The 17701-nt window shown below is 45.0% G+C and overlaps 1 protein-coding gene across 3 annotated transcripts in view; it reads right to left on the minus strand.

The window, feature by feature from the left end:
• Positions 1–17701, minus strand: part of LOC131266769 (trafficking kinesin-binding protein milt) — an 83907-nt gene that overhangs the window by 41254 nt on the left and 24952 nt on the right. The window contains exon 1 of one of the 3 annotated variants that reach the window (XM_058269399.1): positions 4848–5249. The exons of the other annotated variants lie outside the window; for them this stretch is intronic. Within the exon in view, the coding sequence (XP_058125382.1) occupies positions 4848–5079 (232 nt within the window). The 5' untranslated portion in view covers positions 5080–5249. Of the gene's footprint in view, positions 1–4847; positions 5250–17701 lie in introns of those variants that run through there. 3 annotated transcript variants of the gene reach the window in all.

The following is a 17701-nucleotide window of genomic DNA, read 5'->3' on the forward strand; positions in this document are numbered from 1 at the left end:
GCCAAATTTACTCACGATAAGGTAAAATTCACGTAATTTTCACGAAAAACAACAGCGACGTGTGTCGTGCAGCAGCTGAACCGCACCTGGAGCGGAATGTCAGTTTGACAGCATTGCTGCAGCTATGTTTTGACAGATGAATATACGGAGATAATGGATGAAATAGCTAATTTGCTAATAACTTTTTAGTTAGTTCACCGATTCAAACATACGACCCCTTAAATGAAAGGTCTATTAAAGGCGAACAACGTTATTTGCATATAAAGTTTTCATCTCTGGTAATTTATAAGAAAGATAAATCTTATAAGGTTACTAAACCCAAGATATACTTGCGGCGACCAAGGATTAGACAACTTGCATTGAAACAAGGTTGCTTAAACAAACACACTTTGGCTCCAAGACGTATATACCTTGGCATACGGTTGATTCCATTTCATACAGCTTGCATGCAACTAGACAATTTGAATTTGAGACTGAAACAAATAACAACGTTTAACAAAAACTTTTTCAAATATTTATCGAAAATTTGCGATAATTCAAAACGCAAATATTCGAAACATTTCAAATTAAACGGGGCTCCACCCTATATTTCCAAATTAGTCAACGCCACTTCAAAATCCAGTAATCCGCATCCCATAATTAATGCAGGGATTGTAAATGAACCTTTATTACCGTAGGGTAAATCGTTGGTCAGCCGGTGTCACAACACCAGGGACTTTGGTCACGCAATTCATGACGGGCGCCTCAAAATCAAGGACATTTTCTGAGGTGCAAAAAAGAATCAGAGACGGGCAAAACATTCCTAAGCAAACGCTAGACTCAACCATCAGTTGTCGGTCAACATTTGCTCGTGGAAAACCATTTCCTCGACTAGAACAACAATGAAGAACATGACGGACAGGGCGAAGGACATTCTATTAAGGATGAAAGGACTTTTTTTTATTAGTTTACCGGCTGACGTTCTGAGGGTTGTGTCAAATCAAGGCCAGAGTTGACATTTCGGGAACAAAGTTTCTTACGTGATCGATAAAGAAAGAAACTTAAATCGTTTGCAAACACGATACGACGTCTAATCCATGAGAAGTAATTTAATAACAAGTTATTCGGCAATCATAATAAAATAATGGCATTATTCAACAACCAAAAGGTTGTAGGTTCATGACAAGCACATCTTTCATTTCTTCAATTTACTGCCTTTTTCAAGTGCATATTCGTTGCAAATGTGGCTCAAGTGTGCAAATGTCCGCTTCAATCCATCGCTGATTCATTGAGCAGGCAAATGCGGATCCAATAAACATAAAAAACCGCCTTTATCTGCCATAGCCATTGCGCTAAAAGGCATGCTTTTTACAGGAAATTAAAATGAATACACACGGGTGGTCGGTGGAACAAACAAAAGCCAGTTGCAATTTTTCGAACCATAAAACTCGAGTGAGCACTCGACCCGCGAAACCGGCGGAGAAATGCACGCATTTCCAGTAACAAGACGTACGAGGGCAGATAAGAAAACAATCCAAATTGTTAATGGAATCACGTGTGGGATATGAAAAGTGAAGCCGGCCGGCTGATCAATTAAAATGCCTTCCGTCACTCACCGGGGAATTCATCTTTGCCAAGAGATGACGTTTCCTCTCGGATTTGAAAAGAATAATTAATTTGATGAGTTTTTAGTTTCAGTGTCTCAACAAAAGCTAGTTATAATCGAGGAAAAGGAAAAGTGTACGAACATTAAGAAACACTAAAATAAAAGCCAAAACACACACACAAAAAGTGAAAAGGGTCGAATAGGCTTTCCGTTACCCGTGTTTCTATGAACCTCGTAAGTTTATGTGATCTGAATTGGAAATTAGCCATTCGGTAATTTTTATCACACGTAAACAGGAGAAACCGATCATATCGGGGTCAATCGCTCACATCAATGGAGATGTTAATGCCAGCTGATAAAAGTATTAAATCATTTTGTATTTTAATAGACGGAATGAAACTGATTTCATTTAAATTGATGGGAAATAAAAATGATTTCTTCTTGCAAAGAGACATCGCACCGGCCAGCTTTTAAGCCAACCGAACTCACGATCTTGTTTTATTAGATAAGATTACCTAATCCGAGCCGTCAACACAAATGGAGGGTTTCAAACAAACGACATCGTAACAATCATCACTCTCGTCAGATTACCCGCCGGCAAGAGGCCATTAGAAAGGAAGAAAGTACCATCGGTGTTGGTCATCGTTTGACAAGATGATGCTGCCCCGATGAAGATCGTAATCTAACGCAGCTCATCTCCCATTGAGATGTTTTATCCGCGGTAAGTACGACTTCATTCGCGTGCGAACAACCATAGGCAGAGTGTTTTTTTCCCAGTGGCATCAACTTTGACCCATCATTGCGCGTCGGAAGAAGTAAAACCGGAGGCTCGTTGCTACCTTATAAGGCATCTAAAAGGGGTCTGGTTTAATAGTGGTCCTCCGAGTGAAAGGATGCCAACCGCAAGCACCTGGTGGTGGCACGAGTCTTACGTCAGGGGATGAATTCATGTTAGGATCGGCGGGAATGGTCAACACGTTTCAAATAATCACGTCGACTAAAGGTTCCTGTTTCGTTTTCAGGTGTGGCATGCGTTCGTGTTTACGTGTACCAAACCGAACGTGTCTCACGTTGCACTTGTGCGACACACGGAAGGATTTTGCCTTTAAAACTGGCATAATGGAACTCTTTTTTTGTTCCTGAAGCAAATCGTGCACGACATTCGTCATGTTTTGACAGATTCGTAGCAAAAGAGGCTAATTATTACGCAAAGGCTGCCGGAGGGTTTTCGAAAACCAGTTTGATCTGTGTACAAAGGTTCGAAAATAAAATCTCGTTTTGGGGCCCTCCTCCGGAAAAGCCTGTTCTTTTGCATCACACTCCGGTTATGTCCTCCGGAGTTGAATGCGATTGGGAGTGTCTCGAGAAGAAACAGTAGTAAAACAAAAGACGCCCGCCTCGACGCCTTTCTCTTCATCGCAACGAAAGTGAACTGATTGCTGGGCGCCGGAGAAGATCGATCATTCAGATGTCTTCAAGGCATCGCTCTCCCTCGCTGGTTGACTGATGATCTGACCTTTGCAACACACCGCACCACTTCGCACTATTATCACGAATAGAAATGGCGAGAAAAATTGCCAAGATAACCATCGGCAAATGTAGCTGATGTGATGTAGGACGCGAAAGTGTGTTTAAGACTACGATAATATCTACCGCATATTGGTCACCTGTAATTTTGTGGTGTCAAAAGATGTCCAAGGTGGGCCGGCCCCTTACAAGACAGGAAGATCTCGTCACTGCCCAGCACACAGATGGTCACGTTATTAATGGCCTTTAAGTAGCTCACCGTCGGACTTGATGTGCAGAGCTTGGTTGGATGTTGACGACTTTCGCCCGCTCTAGATGAAAATATTGATAGTCATCCCAAGGCGAAAGGGCCCAGGATGACGGTACAAATGGGGATCGATTGACGGGTTTCCGGACAGATCGAGCCATCGAAAACAACGCACCCCAAGAAGGGTGCTAAGTGACACACACCCTTCGCCTGCCACTCCTTCCCCGTCGGATGCCATTTTCCCGGGAGACCGGTAGCTGGACCGCGTGAAAAACGGTAGCGAAAACTGGGCGTGAGCCGTCGGTTGACGCCGCTGAAGGCAAACTTTCAATTTTATCGCCACCAACACTTGGCTTTATAGATCACCGCCCTTGAAGAGGCGAGCGCGAACGTGAAGAGTGAGGCGAGGGAGATTACTTTTCCCCCAGCTCCCCAAAAGGGAAATACAAACTAGCAATTTTGCTAGCGAGCAAAAAAAACGCAAAATCACAGACGGAGGGAAAACCCGAACGAAAAACCAGCAAGAGTGAAAAAGTGAAACACAACACAACGCAGCCTCCGGGTCCGTTGCCATGTTACGAGGAAAACTCGATCAATCGGCGGCTGCCAATAATTTATAGCCACCGCACGAATAGTGTTGATGGCTTCCCAAAAGGTTGTTATTACCATATGTGTGTGTTTGAGGGTATTATTAATTCATATATTTTAAATCGAAGTAGCCACCGGGCACGATTTCGTTTGAAACCAAATGACTAACAAAACACGTGACACAAAATGATATCTTACTTACGGATTAAGACGGGTCAAACCAAAAATAAGATAATGGCCCGCGTTTTGGATTCGATTACTCACCTAGAAGAGAAGAAAAAGAAAAAAAGGGATTAATTTTGTGAAATTTCCAAAGACATGGAACAAATTTGATGTTTCCAATGCGCCCGAGAAAACAACAAGTGGTGATAATTTACTTTTCAAAACTTCCAGATCGTGTTTGACTAATCTTCACAAGCTCTACGTTATAATCTTGTTTAGAAGACAACTTTCAAACAAACGCACCCGATGCACCACACCTGCCTTTTTTATTGGAACATGACATCTTCCCGAGTTCCCCTCCGCAGAAGAACATGATGGCCAACATAATTCAACATGTGACCCATTTTCTCGCAGCTCGATGTCGCGCAGCTAATAACGATCTTCAACATTCTTCGGGCGCGCGTGCGACAAAAAACATGTTCCCAAGTGGCGCAACTTAAGATCAATGGCTAAAGACTGCGTGGCCTTCTATTAAACGATGCTCTTGCACCAAGCCCTTGTGGTAGTAGAAGAAAATTGCATAAATTGCGAAAAAGAACACAACGACACGGCGATGGTGGACGCGTGCGAGTGAGTGAGGAGTTCAAGTCCCATTATGCGAGTCAGGGTCCTCCGCACGTAATTGGCATCATTTAGCAAGACCCTCCTGCTGCGGTTGTTTGCACTGGCAAGACCTACCTTTCTCGGCCGTGACACTGCTGCGTACCACTTTCAGGTAGGACAACCCATCCGCCCCCCGGGCCACGTAGTACGGATAGTCCGGGTACTCTCCGGATAGGCTCCGGCGATCCTCTTCTTCGTCGATAAAAACCGACGGATCCGTGTGGACCCGACCGGTGTTGGTCCTCGCCAGCGACTCTAGGCTGATACCGTACAGGGCTTTGGTGAGGGGTGAGTCCACCAGGGTCATCTCTCCCGACGCACCAGTGCCGGGTAGATCTGGGACGCTGCCACCGAGCCGATCCCGTAGCCTTCGCAACCGATCCGACGCTTCCAGCTCCAGCTCGAGGAAGCTGGGCCGGTCGTGGTCTTCATCCCCGCCGCTCGAGTCCCCGGACGCTCGTCGCTCGTTGCTCCTGGTGACGCCCGAGGAGCCTGAGCCACCACTACTCTCCTCGCTAATACTTCTTAAGTAGTTTGAACTATCGGTTAGTGATGGCGGCACGTTGCAAAATACTGGCGTTCGGCTCGACTCGTTGTACTGTAGGAATCGCCGCAGCTGGCGGGACTGGAAATGCTTGCTCTGCAGGTGCCGCTCGAGCACGGTGAACGTGTTGTGGAAGCCGCGGCTCGAGTCACTCGGCCGGCTGGTGATGGACGGCGGTCCCGAAGAGGAGTTATCCTCATCCGGCTTCGATGATAGCAGGAGTCCTCCTTTGTAGTCATCCTCTCCAACGCCGAACAACGACGGCATCGAGGATGCTTTCGACGCTGGACGGCGTAAGACCACAGGGGTTCTTGTGTCCCGAAGCAAAGTACTGTTGAGGAACCCACCGTCCAAGACACTCGAATCTCCATCACCAAACAACTTCTTGTACGCCTCATCGTCGTCGCCTGTCGGAATCGTTCCCGGACCGGGAACTCCACCACAACGGATCGGGCTCCCATCCGTCGTATCTACCGTACCTCCTGTGGCCATTGTGGGTGCATTCGTCCTTTCTCGTGTTGTGAAACACCAAGCACACACACGCACACGCACGTACACTGTTTCTTATATCGATCACATTATTCCAGCTTCCGGGAAGTTGCGACCGAGTGCTGCGCTTCCGATCAACTTCTGTGACCAACTGACCGCACTTTGGCTTCGCGCAGGAGCTCGCCTCGAGAGATGGATCACTTGTTGTTGTAGCAGCACCGGGCAATAATTACATCCCTTGCTTCCTCCACACACTCACTCATCCACCACTTCGAACCCTTTTTCCACTGGTTCACGTCCGTTCAGGAGCAGTTCATCGCGCGAGAGAAGAAAACTATTGTCGATGGAAACAGGTTTCGTAGCCTGACTTTGGAGAGAGAAAAACAAACTATTGTGGATTCACAGATGGCATTCGCAGGGTCCTCAAGCAGCAGCATCAGCATAACTTCGACGAAGAACATCAAAGAACCAAAAAAGGGACGATCGATTTCAAACGTGCTTCACTTTCGTTCGTCCAAGTCGACGTGATCCTTATGTCGAAAACCGAAACTTATTTCCTTTTCTGGAACCTTGTAGTAACCTTTCAGGACCACCACCACGTCACACGTAATAAAAATCGAAAGCCTCAACATGGCTTCTCTGAAATCTGAAACGATACGACGTGTGGCAGAAATAGTTGACCCTCTGGCTTGTCCATAAACGCCGCGCACACCGATCGAAGAAGAAATTTGACCCTTTGCGAAATGTCACGTGCCACTCTCGCCCCAAGAATGGACACTTCGAGTGGAGAAAATTCGATCAAAATGAATAAAACATCAACCAACTGTGGTACGATTGGAAGTGCGTTTTTCACCTGCATATCCGTACTCTACCTGATGATCGGTAGATTATGCTCTTCACCGCCACGGCAAGTGGCTGTTACATGATTTCGTGGAACTGCGAACGTGCTGCAATTGAAGGTGCAATTACGCTCTTTTCGTGGCAGATGCCTATCAGAGAGGGGAAATTAAGCCCGAAAAGAAAACCAACTTCTGTTCAAGGCGATCCTGTGAATTCCTTTTCAGCGAACGGGGGAAAAGAAAATCATTAAGGAAATTATACACTCCAAAGGGGACTTCTTCTCACCGGTAATGATGACTTAGTGTCACGAAAAGGTTTTCCGTAAAATTCATGAGGTACCTCAAAAATGTCTTATGACGGTACTCAACATCATACGGTGTCCAATATGGAACTTTAATAGGTTTTATCTTGCCCAGAAGAGTATCGGTGTTTGCACGTCAGGTTCAATCAACGAAATTTGTGGTCGGATTAATACCATAGCGGCCGCTTAGGACGTGTTTGCATATTGATAAGCAATCAATGTCCATATGTGTTCCCCTAAAAACATAGCATAATCGTGTGTTACAGATAACAACCGAGCAGAACCGATAACCAACCAACTGTCGAAGGAAATAAAGTGTATCGAAAGAGAAAAATGCAATGGTAACAAACGGTCATGGTTCGTTACGTCGTGGTCTTTTGGAAACCTTTTAATTAAGGCACAGTTATGAATTAATCGATGTTGGTGGACGAAACCGGTACATATGAGGTTAAATTACAGTTAAATCCTAAATCAAACAACCAATTAAATAACAAGTAATATTAGACTCAAATCCTGCAAACTTCCTTCCACAAGAAATTGATCTCCTTGACTCCAACCACATAAAGGGTTGATTTAGCAGTAAAATAAAGCTACGATGGTAATCCAATTATATTGGATCTAATACCGTCCGATCATTTTCACATTTATGACATGGTAATTATGATAGATTGTGATGTGGTTTTTGAACCGCTGCGGTATTGAATTTCCCAAGAAATCGATTGATTAGTCTGTAAAAGTGGAAGTTCATTCCCTTCCAGTTAGAAAAAAAAACTCTCTCACGACCTCAGGAAATCGATACGCAACACTGTGGTGGCACCGTTTTTCCGTTCCTTCCGTTGGAAATGATATCAGAATCAGGTTGGCCCGAGGCTGGCGCTTTATTTCGTGCGTTTGTTGACATTACGCCGGGCCGATCCACTGGGGACTGGGCTTTGCTCGTTCTCCCACGAGAACGAACCGAAATTTAGGTTAGCCAAACACGCTCAAAGCACAAACTACACCTTCCTGCAAAACAAACCCTACACACAGACACACACACACCTCGGGAAATGTCAATGATCCTGGCGCGCCATCCAATTCCTAGAACCACCAACTCGAAGGTGGCGTTGTCCTTGGTCCGATATGGAAAGGATATTTTTAGGGAACGTCGCTGCTGGAGCTAGAAACGACTAAAAGGATGCAAAATAATGACGACCATGATAGTTCAAAAAAGCTCTCTATTAGCGTGCCCTTCGATCGAGCCGTGTGTCATTATATAATAGAACGCTGACGGAAACCGTTTCTAATAACCGTGAAAATAACACGTTGACAGTGCACGTGCCTTGGGCTCAAGCAAATGGCGGGTAGAAAGGTTACCTTAAAGCTTGCACATTTTGTAGGTGAGTTTCTGTTTTTCCCCTTTTTCGAAGCAATAATGATCTTACGGAACGATAAATCATTCGGATGCATCAATGTCAATGTGTTTCAAACCGTCCAGTTGAAAACAATCAGTTAATAGGTGAAATGAAAATCAATTACAAACGAAACGAACGACGAAAATAAGTAAAAACAAAACCACGGCTTCTTAACCTTGAACTAAAATGAAAACAAGCAGTAAAACACTGACTCCATAGGAATGCATTTGCGGTTAAGCCATAACCGGAACTTTTATCAGACCTCTCACCGCATGAAACACCACTTTTCTGGCGTTTCACCGAAACACAACTTGCTATTTGCAAACACGACAAGCTTTCGAGCTGCATTAATCGTGAGATTTTGCCACTTTCGCGACAAAAACTGTTTTAAACCGGACATTGGAGGCAAATGGTCATGAGCTTAGGCCGTCGATCGATTCGTCGTCCCTTTCGATAGCAATCAATGTTTTACTGCATCGAAAATGATCGATTGTGTTGGATTAGTAAAACCTCAAGGAATGTATCTCTATTAGGTTTCCTTTCCCAATTTATTAATTTTTGCAATCAAAAAAATAACATTTTCCCAACGCTCTAATTCATTGAACATTATTTTTTCATTACTAATTGTAAAATAATGACAAATAATGAGTAATTGCTTAACGAAAGCATCATTGATCAATAGGGAGTATCTCACTTACTTAGTATAAAATTTTATCAAACAAAACATTGAAGATCTACAACAAACTTCCTTTGGGTGATTGTTAAAGAAAGCCACTTGTGGATACTTTCTTTCGCGTTGACAAATCCCTAGGACTTCGAATGAAATCCCTCCGGGAACAAACGTGCCCTTTGTCGGTATCTTATCTATTACTGGCTTGTGTCGCGCATCCAATTTCCGTCATCATAAACCTTACAAACCGGGGAGGCCCTTCAAACCACACACACAACCCTTCGGGTTCCTCAAGAGGGTGATAAATAAAAGGAACGAAAGAAGTTCGATCGATTGCAAACGGAGAGCTATGCGCAATCGATTGCAGACCGAAAAACCAGCCTGTCAAGAATCTGGGTCGAGTTAGAGAAGGCGCTACCGTGTGCAGCGATCGTCATCCACCGAAAGTCTTTCCTAATTAAGGCATTAATTGCTGACAACTTAATTACGCTGACGGAAGCAGCGGCGGGAGAAAAGATGCCCAGTGGTGTTTTTGAATACGCAACACTCCCACCAGTTGGTCAGCTGTTGCGGTTTTGTCCGACGTGTACAATTCGAGGGTGGAACGGAGAGAAAGAGGATGTAAATGAGTCGACGATCATCGATCGCACACGTCGGTTTTTCGGTAACGAAACCCGATACGCGTTGCCGATTATCTCGAGCGTCTTTGTCGGGGCGGGGATATTCCAATTAGCATCAGACAAAAGGCACATTATCAGCGAACGGCGATTTCGGGAGCGATTAAATAGCCAACGTCGAATCTGGACCGTTTTCGGACCGATACGCAAGACGGTCGGCGATCACTTAACGCGCGCTAAACGTCCGTGTTCCTCTCAGGCCCACCCCCACCACCCTTCATCAAAACGGCGATGAAACGTGTGTGAATTATTGTGAAAGCGCAAGCACGCGATAGAAGCCGCCTCGGTGTGAAGGAAAAATTGTGCAGCGTGCAGACGACGCGTGTTCGCGTTTGAATTTTCGCGCGCGAAGAAGTTTCCGAACGGCCCCATTCTGTAGTGAACGTTTACGCCAAGACCCTGTGTCAAGTATCCGTAGCCAATTGGAGCGACACAAACTGACGTTTGGGTGAATGTTTTCATTTGGGAGACCGGTGTGACCGAGTTGCATGTGCATGCGCAGCAATGCGGTGTGGAAAGAGGATGCGACATGGGAACGTATTTTTATGCCACCCCCGAGTCGAGGAACATCTCCGCCTCGGACACATTTCGACGATCGTTTCGATAGTTTATTGTAACAACTGCAGCGCTGACTCCTGCAAGTGATGGTCGGTTGTCCCCATTCGGATTAGAATTAAGGCAAGCCTAACAAGCGCTTCTGGTGTGCGTCTTAACTAAATCTTACGAACATGTCCCTACGGTTGGAAATTTGATCGAAATCAAGCCGGTAGCAAAAGCTATGGCGTCGTGATTTACGGCGACAATGGCCGGTACACACAATTGGACGGGATTATCATTATGTTTCGGGTGGGATTTGGTGGTGTCCACTTGTTGCAGCACCCACGCACGACAAAAAATATGGACCCCATTTAGTTGGGGAATTTATTGAACGGCCCATTTCAGTGGCCAGTGTAACCGTAAAATGATTAGCGATTTGGGTTGGAAAATGGTCTAGGGGATTCTTGGGAGCGTAACTCTTAAGCGGAACGGTCCAAGGAAAACGCTTTTTTTTCGAGAGGAACTCTTTATGACATCTATTCATCGTTCTGTTACATTTCCTTGTGATATAAACCGGATAAAATATGGTAGTAAATAGTTATTATTAGCGGTTACGTATTTTGAAATGACAAGCCGATCATTTAATACTTCGTCTCACAAAAATTTAAAAAAAACCCCAGAATACAATTTATTGCTATTTTTCTAGAACTTTAACACCCCACAAAAGTGCTGCTTGAACCATGATCTACGAAAACATGGAATATCCGAGAGCTAATTTACAGAAAACCGATCCATCGTTCAGCAATCGTTCGAGAGGATGTTGTGTATCGGATTCCAGCACCCCGAAAGTTTGTCTAAAAATAGACTCTAAGGTCTTTCTAAACGATGTGAGAAAATGCCGAGCCGTACACACTGGGCTGGGCAAACATTATCCGAGGATAAACAAAACTCCCCAACGCTTCACCGCATCTTGCATCTTTGCACTGCACGGGATGGGAATCGAGCAGGGAAATAAGTTAGTCCATTACGTCAGGGGCATCGTCAAGATCGGCGTCAAGAGGATCGTTTGCTTACGGGGCAACGATTCTTGGAGTGGTTTGTCTACGCCCCGGGAAGTTCACCATTCGAAGCCATTCAATCGAAACCCCAACGAAACGCGGAAGGGCACCAGGTTTGACAGGAAATAAAGGCCATACCGGGCAAACTACCGACCTCGCTTGGGCGAGAGAGGAGTGAAAGAGGAAACGTTAGGAATTCTAGCACCTCCAAAATGCAAACATGCTCAACGTCTTCCGTTTGAAGAAGTCCCTCGGGTATTCTCCCTCGGGAAGTTCGAGACAACTGCCAGACGCGACGGCCCACTTCCGCCGGCTTTAAGTTTCCCTTTAGCGTTCTGTCGGCAATTCTCGACATGGCCCGCACATTCCCCATTCGTGGTACATTGCAGGAGATTATAAATCTGTCCTCAGGGCGTTTGCTGATGGATTTCTCGGGTTTCTCTTTACCATTCGTTAGCGCCATCCAGACGGTTTATTTCAATTTATAGGTCACGAATGCTCGGGCGACTTGCTTTACAAGCTGTTTAATGTTTCATCGGGCCAGCCGAAAATCACCGTGAGAGATGGACAAGAAGATATAAAGGCCAGGTAGCTGCCATCATCTTTTAAAAGTTTTAATGACACTCCATCCACGGGCCGAGAGTAAGCTATAACGCATAAACGTGCGACTAACACTTTCTTCCGCCCGTCTTGAGAGGGTGCAAATTATTCCTCCACGAAAAATGTTTCACACCAAGCCACAAGTGTGTGATGGTTAGTGTTTGACATTTGTCAAAAGCACGCGGAGCTTCCTCAGGCTACCTGAGAAAAAAGCACCTTTTAAGCGATCGCAACTTAAATAAAGGTTCAAGTGTTAAAGTGATGATTGCTTTCCTAATGGCCGTCCGACCATTTCCGCCCTCCAAGGGTTATAGAAAGGGGTGGACAGCATCTGAAACTGATGGTCGTTTAATAGAAAAGAGCAGAAAAAAGAAAAATTAATGACCCCCTCGCCCAATATGAAACACGCGACAATGGCTAGCGGTTATGATAATGGATTTGTCAAACATGTAATTGACATCGTTTCCGCGAGCAGAAAAGCGGAAAAGCGTCGTTCGGTGGTGCTTTCGCGGGACGCCTAGATACCGTAACCGGAAACCCGTCTTTAACCCATTTCATTCGGGTTGTTTCACATCTGTAAAATGTGTTGTTTCAGGTGTCGATGCATTGGTCAACATTTGTTTTTAAGAGACGGTTACAAATTGAGGGAAAATGTTTGAGCATTACAAAAATGACTTCTACAGGAACCCTGAAGATATTACAAGGGACAAATTGCACCGCCATATTTTAGGATCAATATATGACTGTCTTCACAACAAACAACACGCAGTAAAGGATGGTACACTCAAATACTCGTAAATCCACAAAAAAGAACAATTGTTTGTAGAATGATAAAAAATGCCTCTCAAGAAGAAGCTTGAGAGAACTACGTTCAAAGTGTTATTAGAAAAGAAAACAAACGTTGTTTAAACATGACATCATTCACAATACAGACAGCAGTTCTGGTTAGGCAATGAATCAAATAAAACGATCGTCTTCTAATATCCCGACACACAGCTTTAGAGGAGAATCAAATCCAGTCACAAGACCCCGCGGTTGATGTTCATATGTCCGCCATATCCGTGTGTGTTTATCATCAACATGGTATTGATAGGTGATCACCATCAGTGGAGGTGTTAAACGAGCGTCATCAGTTCGTTCGTTTGAGCTTGAAAACGATCCAAACATGACCGAGGTATCAATTATCTCAACCGGTGGCATTACATCTTAGGCCTTCGGGGTAATCTTCAGTAGCGATTACAACAAAACAGATACACCACCACATACACACACACAGTCGAAGGTGAGAAACCATGCGTCTTATCTTATCGGACGCGAGTAGGCGGATGCAAGTCTGAAGATTGAAGAAAACGTGGCGTTTTCACTTCCACAGACGACCAGAGACTCAATTCGATCGTGAAAAAATGAAACTTTTTGACGTTTGCTACTACGTTCGTTTGCTTTCCTTCTTCTCCAATGCTTTTTGGCGCGTATCAGGTGAAAATTGAACAGGGAAAATGTTGGATTGAAACCGGCGTGTTGTGGTGGTAGCTATGTTGTTGCATGTTTTACTATGAATTCAGGTGCTGCTGCGTCGGCGTACCAGCACACTTTTGGTGTTCCTTTTGCTCCCCCACAACACCACTTTCCCACCTTCGCTTTCCGCCATTCGCCATCGTCGAACAAACTGCATCCATTTTATTTGACCAGCCACACCCCCCATTGCAGGAATTGCATCGTCCAAAAGAAATCAATGGCAAATTGGGGTTGCATGAATGATGTGGCGCGCATATGCCAAGGCCATCTCAAAAACGCACCAACTAAGACGCATCTGGCGCGACTCGTGTTGATTTTTCTCCCTCATCGCTTGGATGAATCCGACAACGCGCCGCCTTACCGGCCCCAAATTTCTCTCGGATCGGATTTTTGTCCTCCATCAAAACCCCCCGGCAGCTCCACTTTCCCCCAGGCCCCGGGTGTAAAGAGAGACAACGCAAAAGAAAAAGAAAAACAAGCGATAGTCGCCACCACGTGGGTCCATTTCAGAGGGAATAACGTAATGTAATGAAATTGAAAAGTGAAAAAACTACATCGAACGACATTCAACTATCGCAATGACGCTAAGCTTCCTCCGTCATCGCTTTCTACGACTGAAAATGGACAACACCTTCGCATGTGCGTTCGAAATGTGCAACACTAGGGACGAACTGGCAACACTGGTGGTCCAACGATGCTGTTTTCCAACGAACACAAAAGACAAGCGCACTTTGTTGTCCTTGAAATAATGGAGTCGTCGTCACAACACAATGCTCCAACATTTTCTCTCAGTTTGACGTTAACCGACGTGATTTTGTTGATGCTGCTGCTGCTGCTGCTCAGGATACCGCGATCAGCTGATTTTGTATTCGTATGTGTTTTGCCACTTTTTTCCGGAATTAGTTAAATCTTCAAACCGTAGGAATGGTAAAAGTTTGATACACGCGTAACCAGACGTTGACTGTGAAATACTGCTGTTGCTAAGGAGACAGAATCGGACGTCTTCGATCTATCTGTACTCGCTACCCCCGCTGCTAAGTTCACTTTCACGCAAAGCTGGTTCTTTTGAGACGAAAGCGATCGGTTGTTCTTTTTCCTTTGCTTTTCGCTTCACTTCACCGGTTCAACAATTCGACATTCTAATTTTACTTCTAAACGTGCACTTTTACTTCGCGTGAACTTTGTGGCTCGGCGAACCAAAACAGATCCAGAGGTGGCATAAAAACTGTGTCGAAATTTCAACCACACTGACTGTACGCTGCAGGGTATGACACAATCCTTTTTTTACTGACACCTAGAACTGTTTTCACTCAAATAGATTGATTTTTCCAACTGTATAACAATAAAAGGATATTCCCAATTTCGTATTTTCGAGCGCAAAATGTACACAAACTTTATAACATTATTGTAATAAGTTTAACATCGAACACTTTAAAGTGCACGGGTATTTGTATTTCGTCGCTGGGGATACACACATCCGCGTAATGCTTTCTTCCCGTTTTCCGAAACCGCGTATGTAAGCACACCAACAGTGCGTCCGTCCGTTCAGCGCAGCAAAGGAAGGAGCACACGTACACACAAATGGTGTGCAGAGAATTTCTATTAATACCGCGTACGTAGCATCACATGACGGCGAGAGACGTGAGGCACACGCGGTTTGACAGATCAGCCGTGGACCCGCGGTCGCGGACAAAGGATGGTGTGGAGCGGGTTGCCTTACGCCGGATTGGGGTTTGACTCACTCGCCGGACGTCACCGGCGCTGACCCATCGACGGTAAAATTGAATGATTGAAAAACCACAAACAGGACACACACACAACCTTAACGGATGTGATTGACGAGCAGGATTCACCACGTTTCAATAAAAAAAAACCCACACAATTAAAGCTGCCGGTAATGTCCTTCACCAAAGGACAAAGAGCCGGAAACCATCACAAAACCAAACACTCAGAAATACACATGCAACGAGAGGCCACGCACAAATTAACAACAACACAACAACAACAACAACAATGTGCATGCGAACGAACGATCAAAGTCCTGCAAACGGTAGCGGAAAATCCTAACCTCAACCTCAAAACCGGACCGACTGACAGCTCGAGAAGCACTGCGAGCAAAAAGGCCGCCGGATCGACGCATTCCAACCAACGGCGCCGCTCTCTCATCGATCGTGGAGCAAAACGACGTGGCTCTTTTTCTCCCTCACGCTGCTCAGGCACAACTTTACCATTTGTTGTCGCTTTCGAACGCGTGCTCTCCATTTCAGCTGTTCTCTCCACTGTTCAGCCCCCACAACAGCAGGAGTGTGTGATAGCAAAGTTGTGGAGCAATGGGGAGACTGGCAGTTAAACGGTCGTGAAACGATATAAACGATAAATAACAACTCCCCAGGAGTTGGATTACCACGTTTCTCGGCTGTAAGGAGGCGAGAAAACACAACGCCATGCTCGCTTCTATTTCTCTTCTAACAGCTCTCTATCGCTATCAATTCCACGATTGGAATCGAAGCAACCAACGTTAGAAACGGAAGAGAACGAACGTTAGACAAAACCAAGAGCGTCTGAGAGCTGGCGACTATCAGAACCAGCTGACTCGACAGTGAGAATCGTGGCCCCAACAGACACCCCCCCCCCCCCCCCCCTCCCCTCCACAACAGCTACGATGGCCTGAAAGTGACTGCTTGCCACTCGACAGACATTCCACCGAACGAGCGTATTGGGGGTTTTTAAGTAGGCGGCTCCATTGCTTCGCAACCAACATGTGTTCGACTGTCACCAAACGGATGGGGCCGCACAGTTATTCATCGAGTGCAGGTTCGCTGAGCAAAGTGTTCCACAACAAATCAAAAGTTAAAAGATATTGACTTATTGGTCACTTTCAGGGCAAACAGAGAGCTGGCGATAAATATATCAATCTGTTTACAAGTCAATACTGATTATCGAATGGGATATTTTTACGCAGAAAACTTTGTCGAAGAGAATAAACTTCGCTCCAACGAAAAAAGGGTGTTAAACTCCATGACCAACACAGTTTTACGATCCTTATCGCTTATACTGCACGTTTACATATACACTGCTAGATTGACCGGTCGTGGCCACCTAGTGATGGTGGTAATCGTTTGGATTAAGCTTCGTTGCTAACCATCGACGAAATCGATCGTGTCTAGACATAAACATTAGAGTACAGCTTTTTGTGAATATAATTTGATATGAAGCCCCGAAAAAGTATCTAAACAGTCGATCCTGTACAGAATGTAAAATAGGATTTTATTTTGTAAGTAATAAAAATAAAAGAAAACAATTTCCTAAAAACGAATGCTCCAATACAAAATGACGATACTGCACACACCATAGACGGATTTATTTTTGTAACGCGACACTTGAACACGTACCCCATTTTCCTCCCATTTTCTAGGTGTGTGGTACAATCCCCGGAGGGATTTTTGCGTTTTCCTCTCGAGCCAACAAGCCTCCGACTGGGAGTGGAAAACTGTGCCAATGTCAAAAAGCGACTCACAAAACAAATGCATTGCGTGCAGCGAAGGATTTTGGCACCGAAGTTTTCGTTTTGCTGACCACTGTCGGTTGGAAAAACTTACTGCAGTGGTGGTTTAAGGTTAGGGAGTTCTGGTTTGAACCCTTGCCAACGAAATGTTTGCGTCTCTTCACTGAAAGTTGGCAAAGTTGGTTTCCCATTCCCAAGAAGCATATCATAAAATCAGTAAAGTGAGAAAACTTTATATGTTGCCCACGATTTCGGGTAATAACTCGTGCTTTTCCATCGTTACGAGATCCTTTTTCATCTTATGCAATTGCAGTAACGACTCACCTTACTCGCATCATTGCGTCCGTCGGGCCTTTCCTTTGATGCTAATAATAGGTCCATTAACATGCTGGTAACATGTCGTTCCACCGACGACAACAGATTTTGATGAGTAAGACTTTCCACCGGCTACTCAGTCACTTTTCCATTATTACTTTCTTCTAACGATCAGAACACGCACGCCGGGAAATGATGGTAGAACCCTTGGGGGGTTGTTACTTTGATTCTCGGGCTTGTGGTGTGCTCGATCTGTCACTACAAAACGTCAAAAAGGCCACCGGTTGGGTCACACCGTCATACCACAACTTCGTCGGTGGTAAAAGGTAGAAAACGGTGAATTTATGATTTAATGTTTCCTCGTGCGAGTGAATCGTGTGACACAGTGTGGACTGGACACAATTCCACTTCCATCACTTCCATCCATCCAAACTTCGTGAGGTTGAGGTGATGTGTTCAGCATTTAAATTACTTCCCCCATCTC

This window comes from Anopheles coustani, chromosome 2 (genome assembly GCF_943734705.1).
Source record: "Anopheles coustani chromosome 2, idAnoCousDA_361_x.2, whole genome shotgun sequence".
NCBI classification, from domain to species: domain Eukaryota; kingdom Metazoa; phylum Arthropoda; class Insecta; order Diptera; family Culicidae; genus Anopheles; species Anopheles coustani.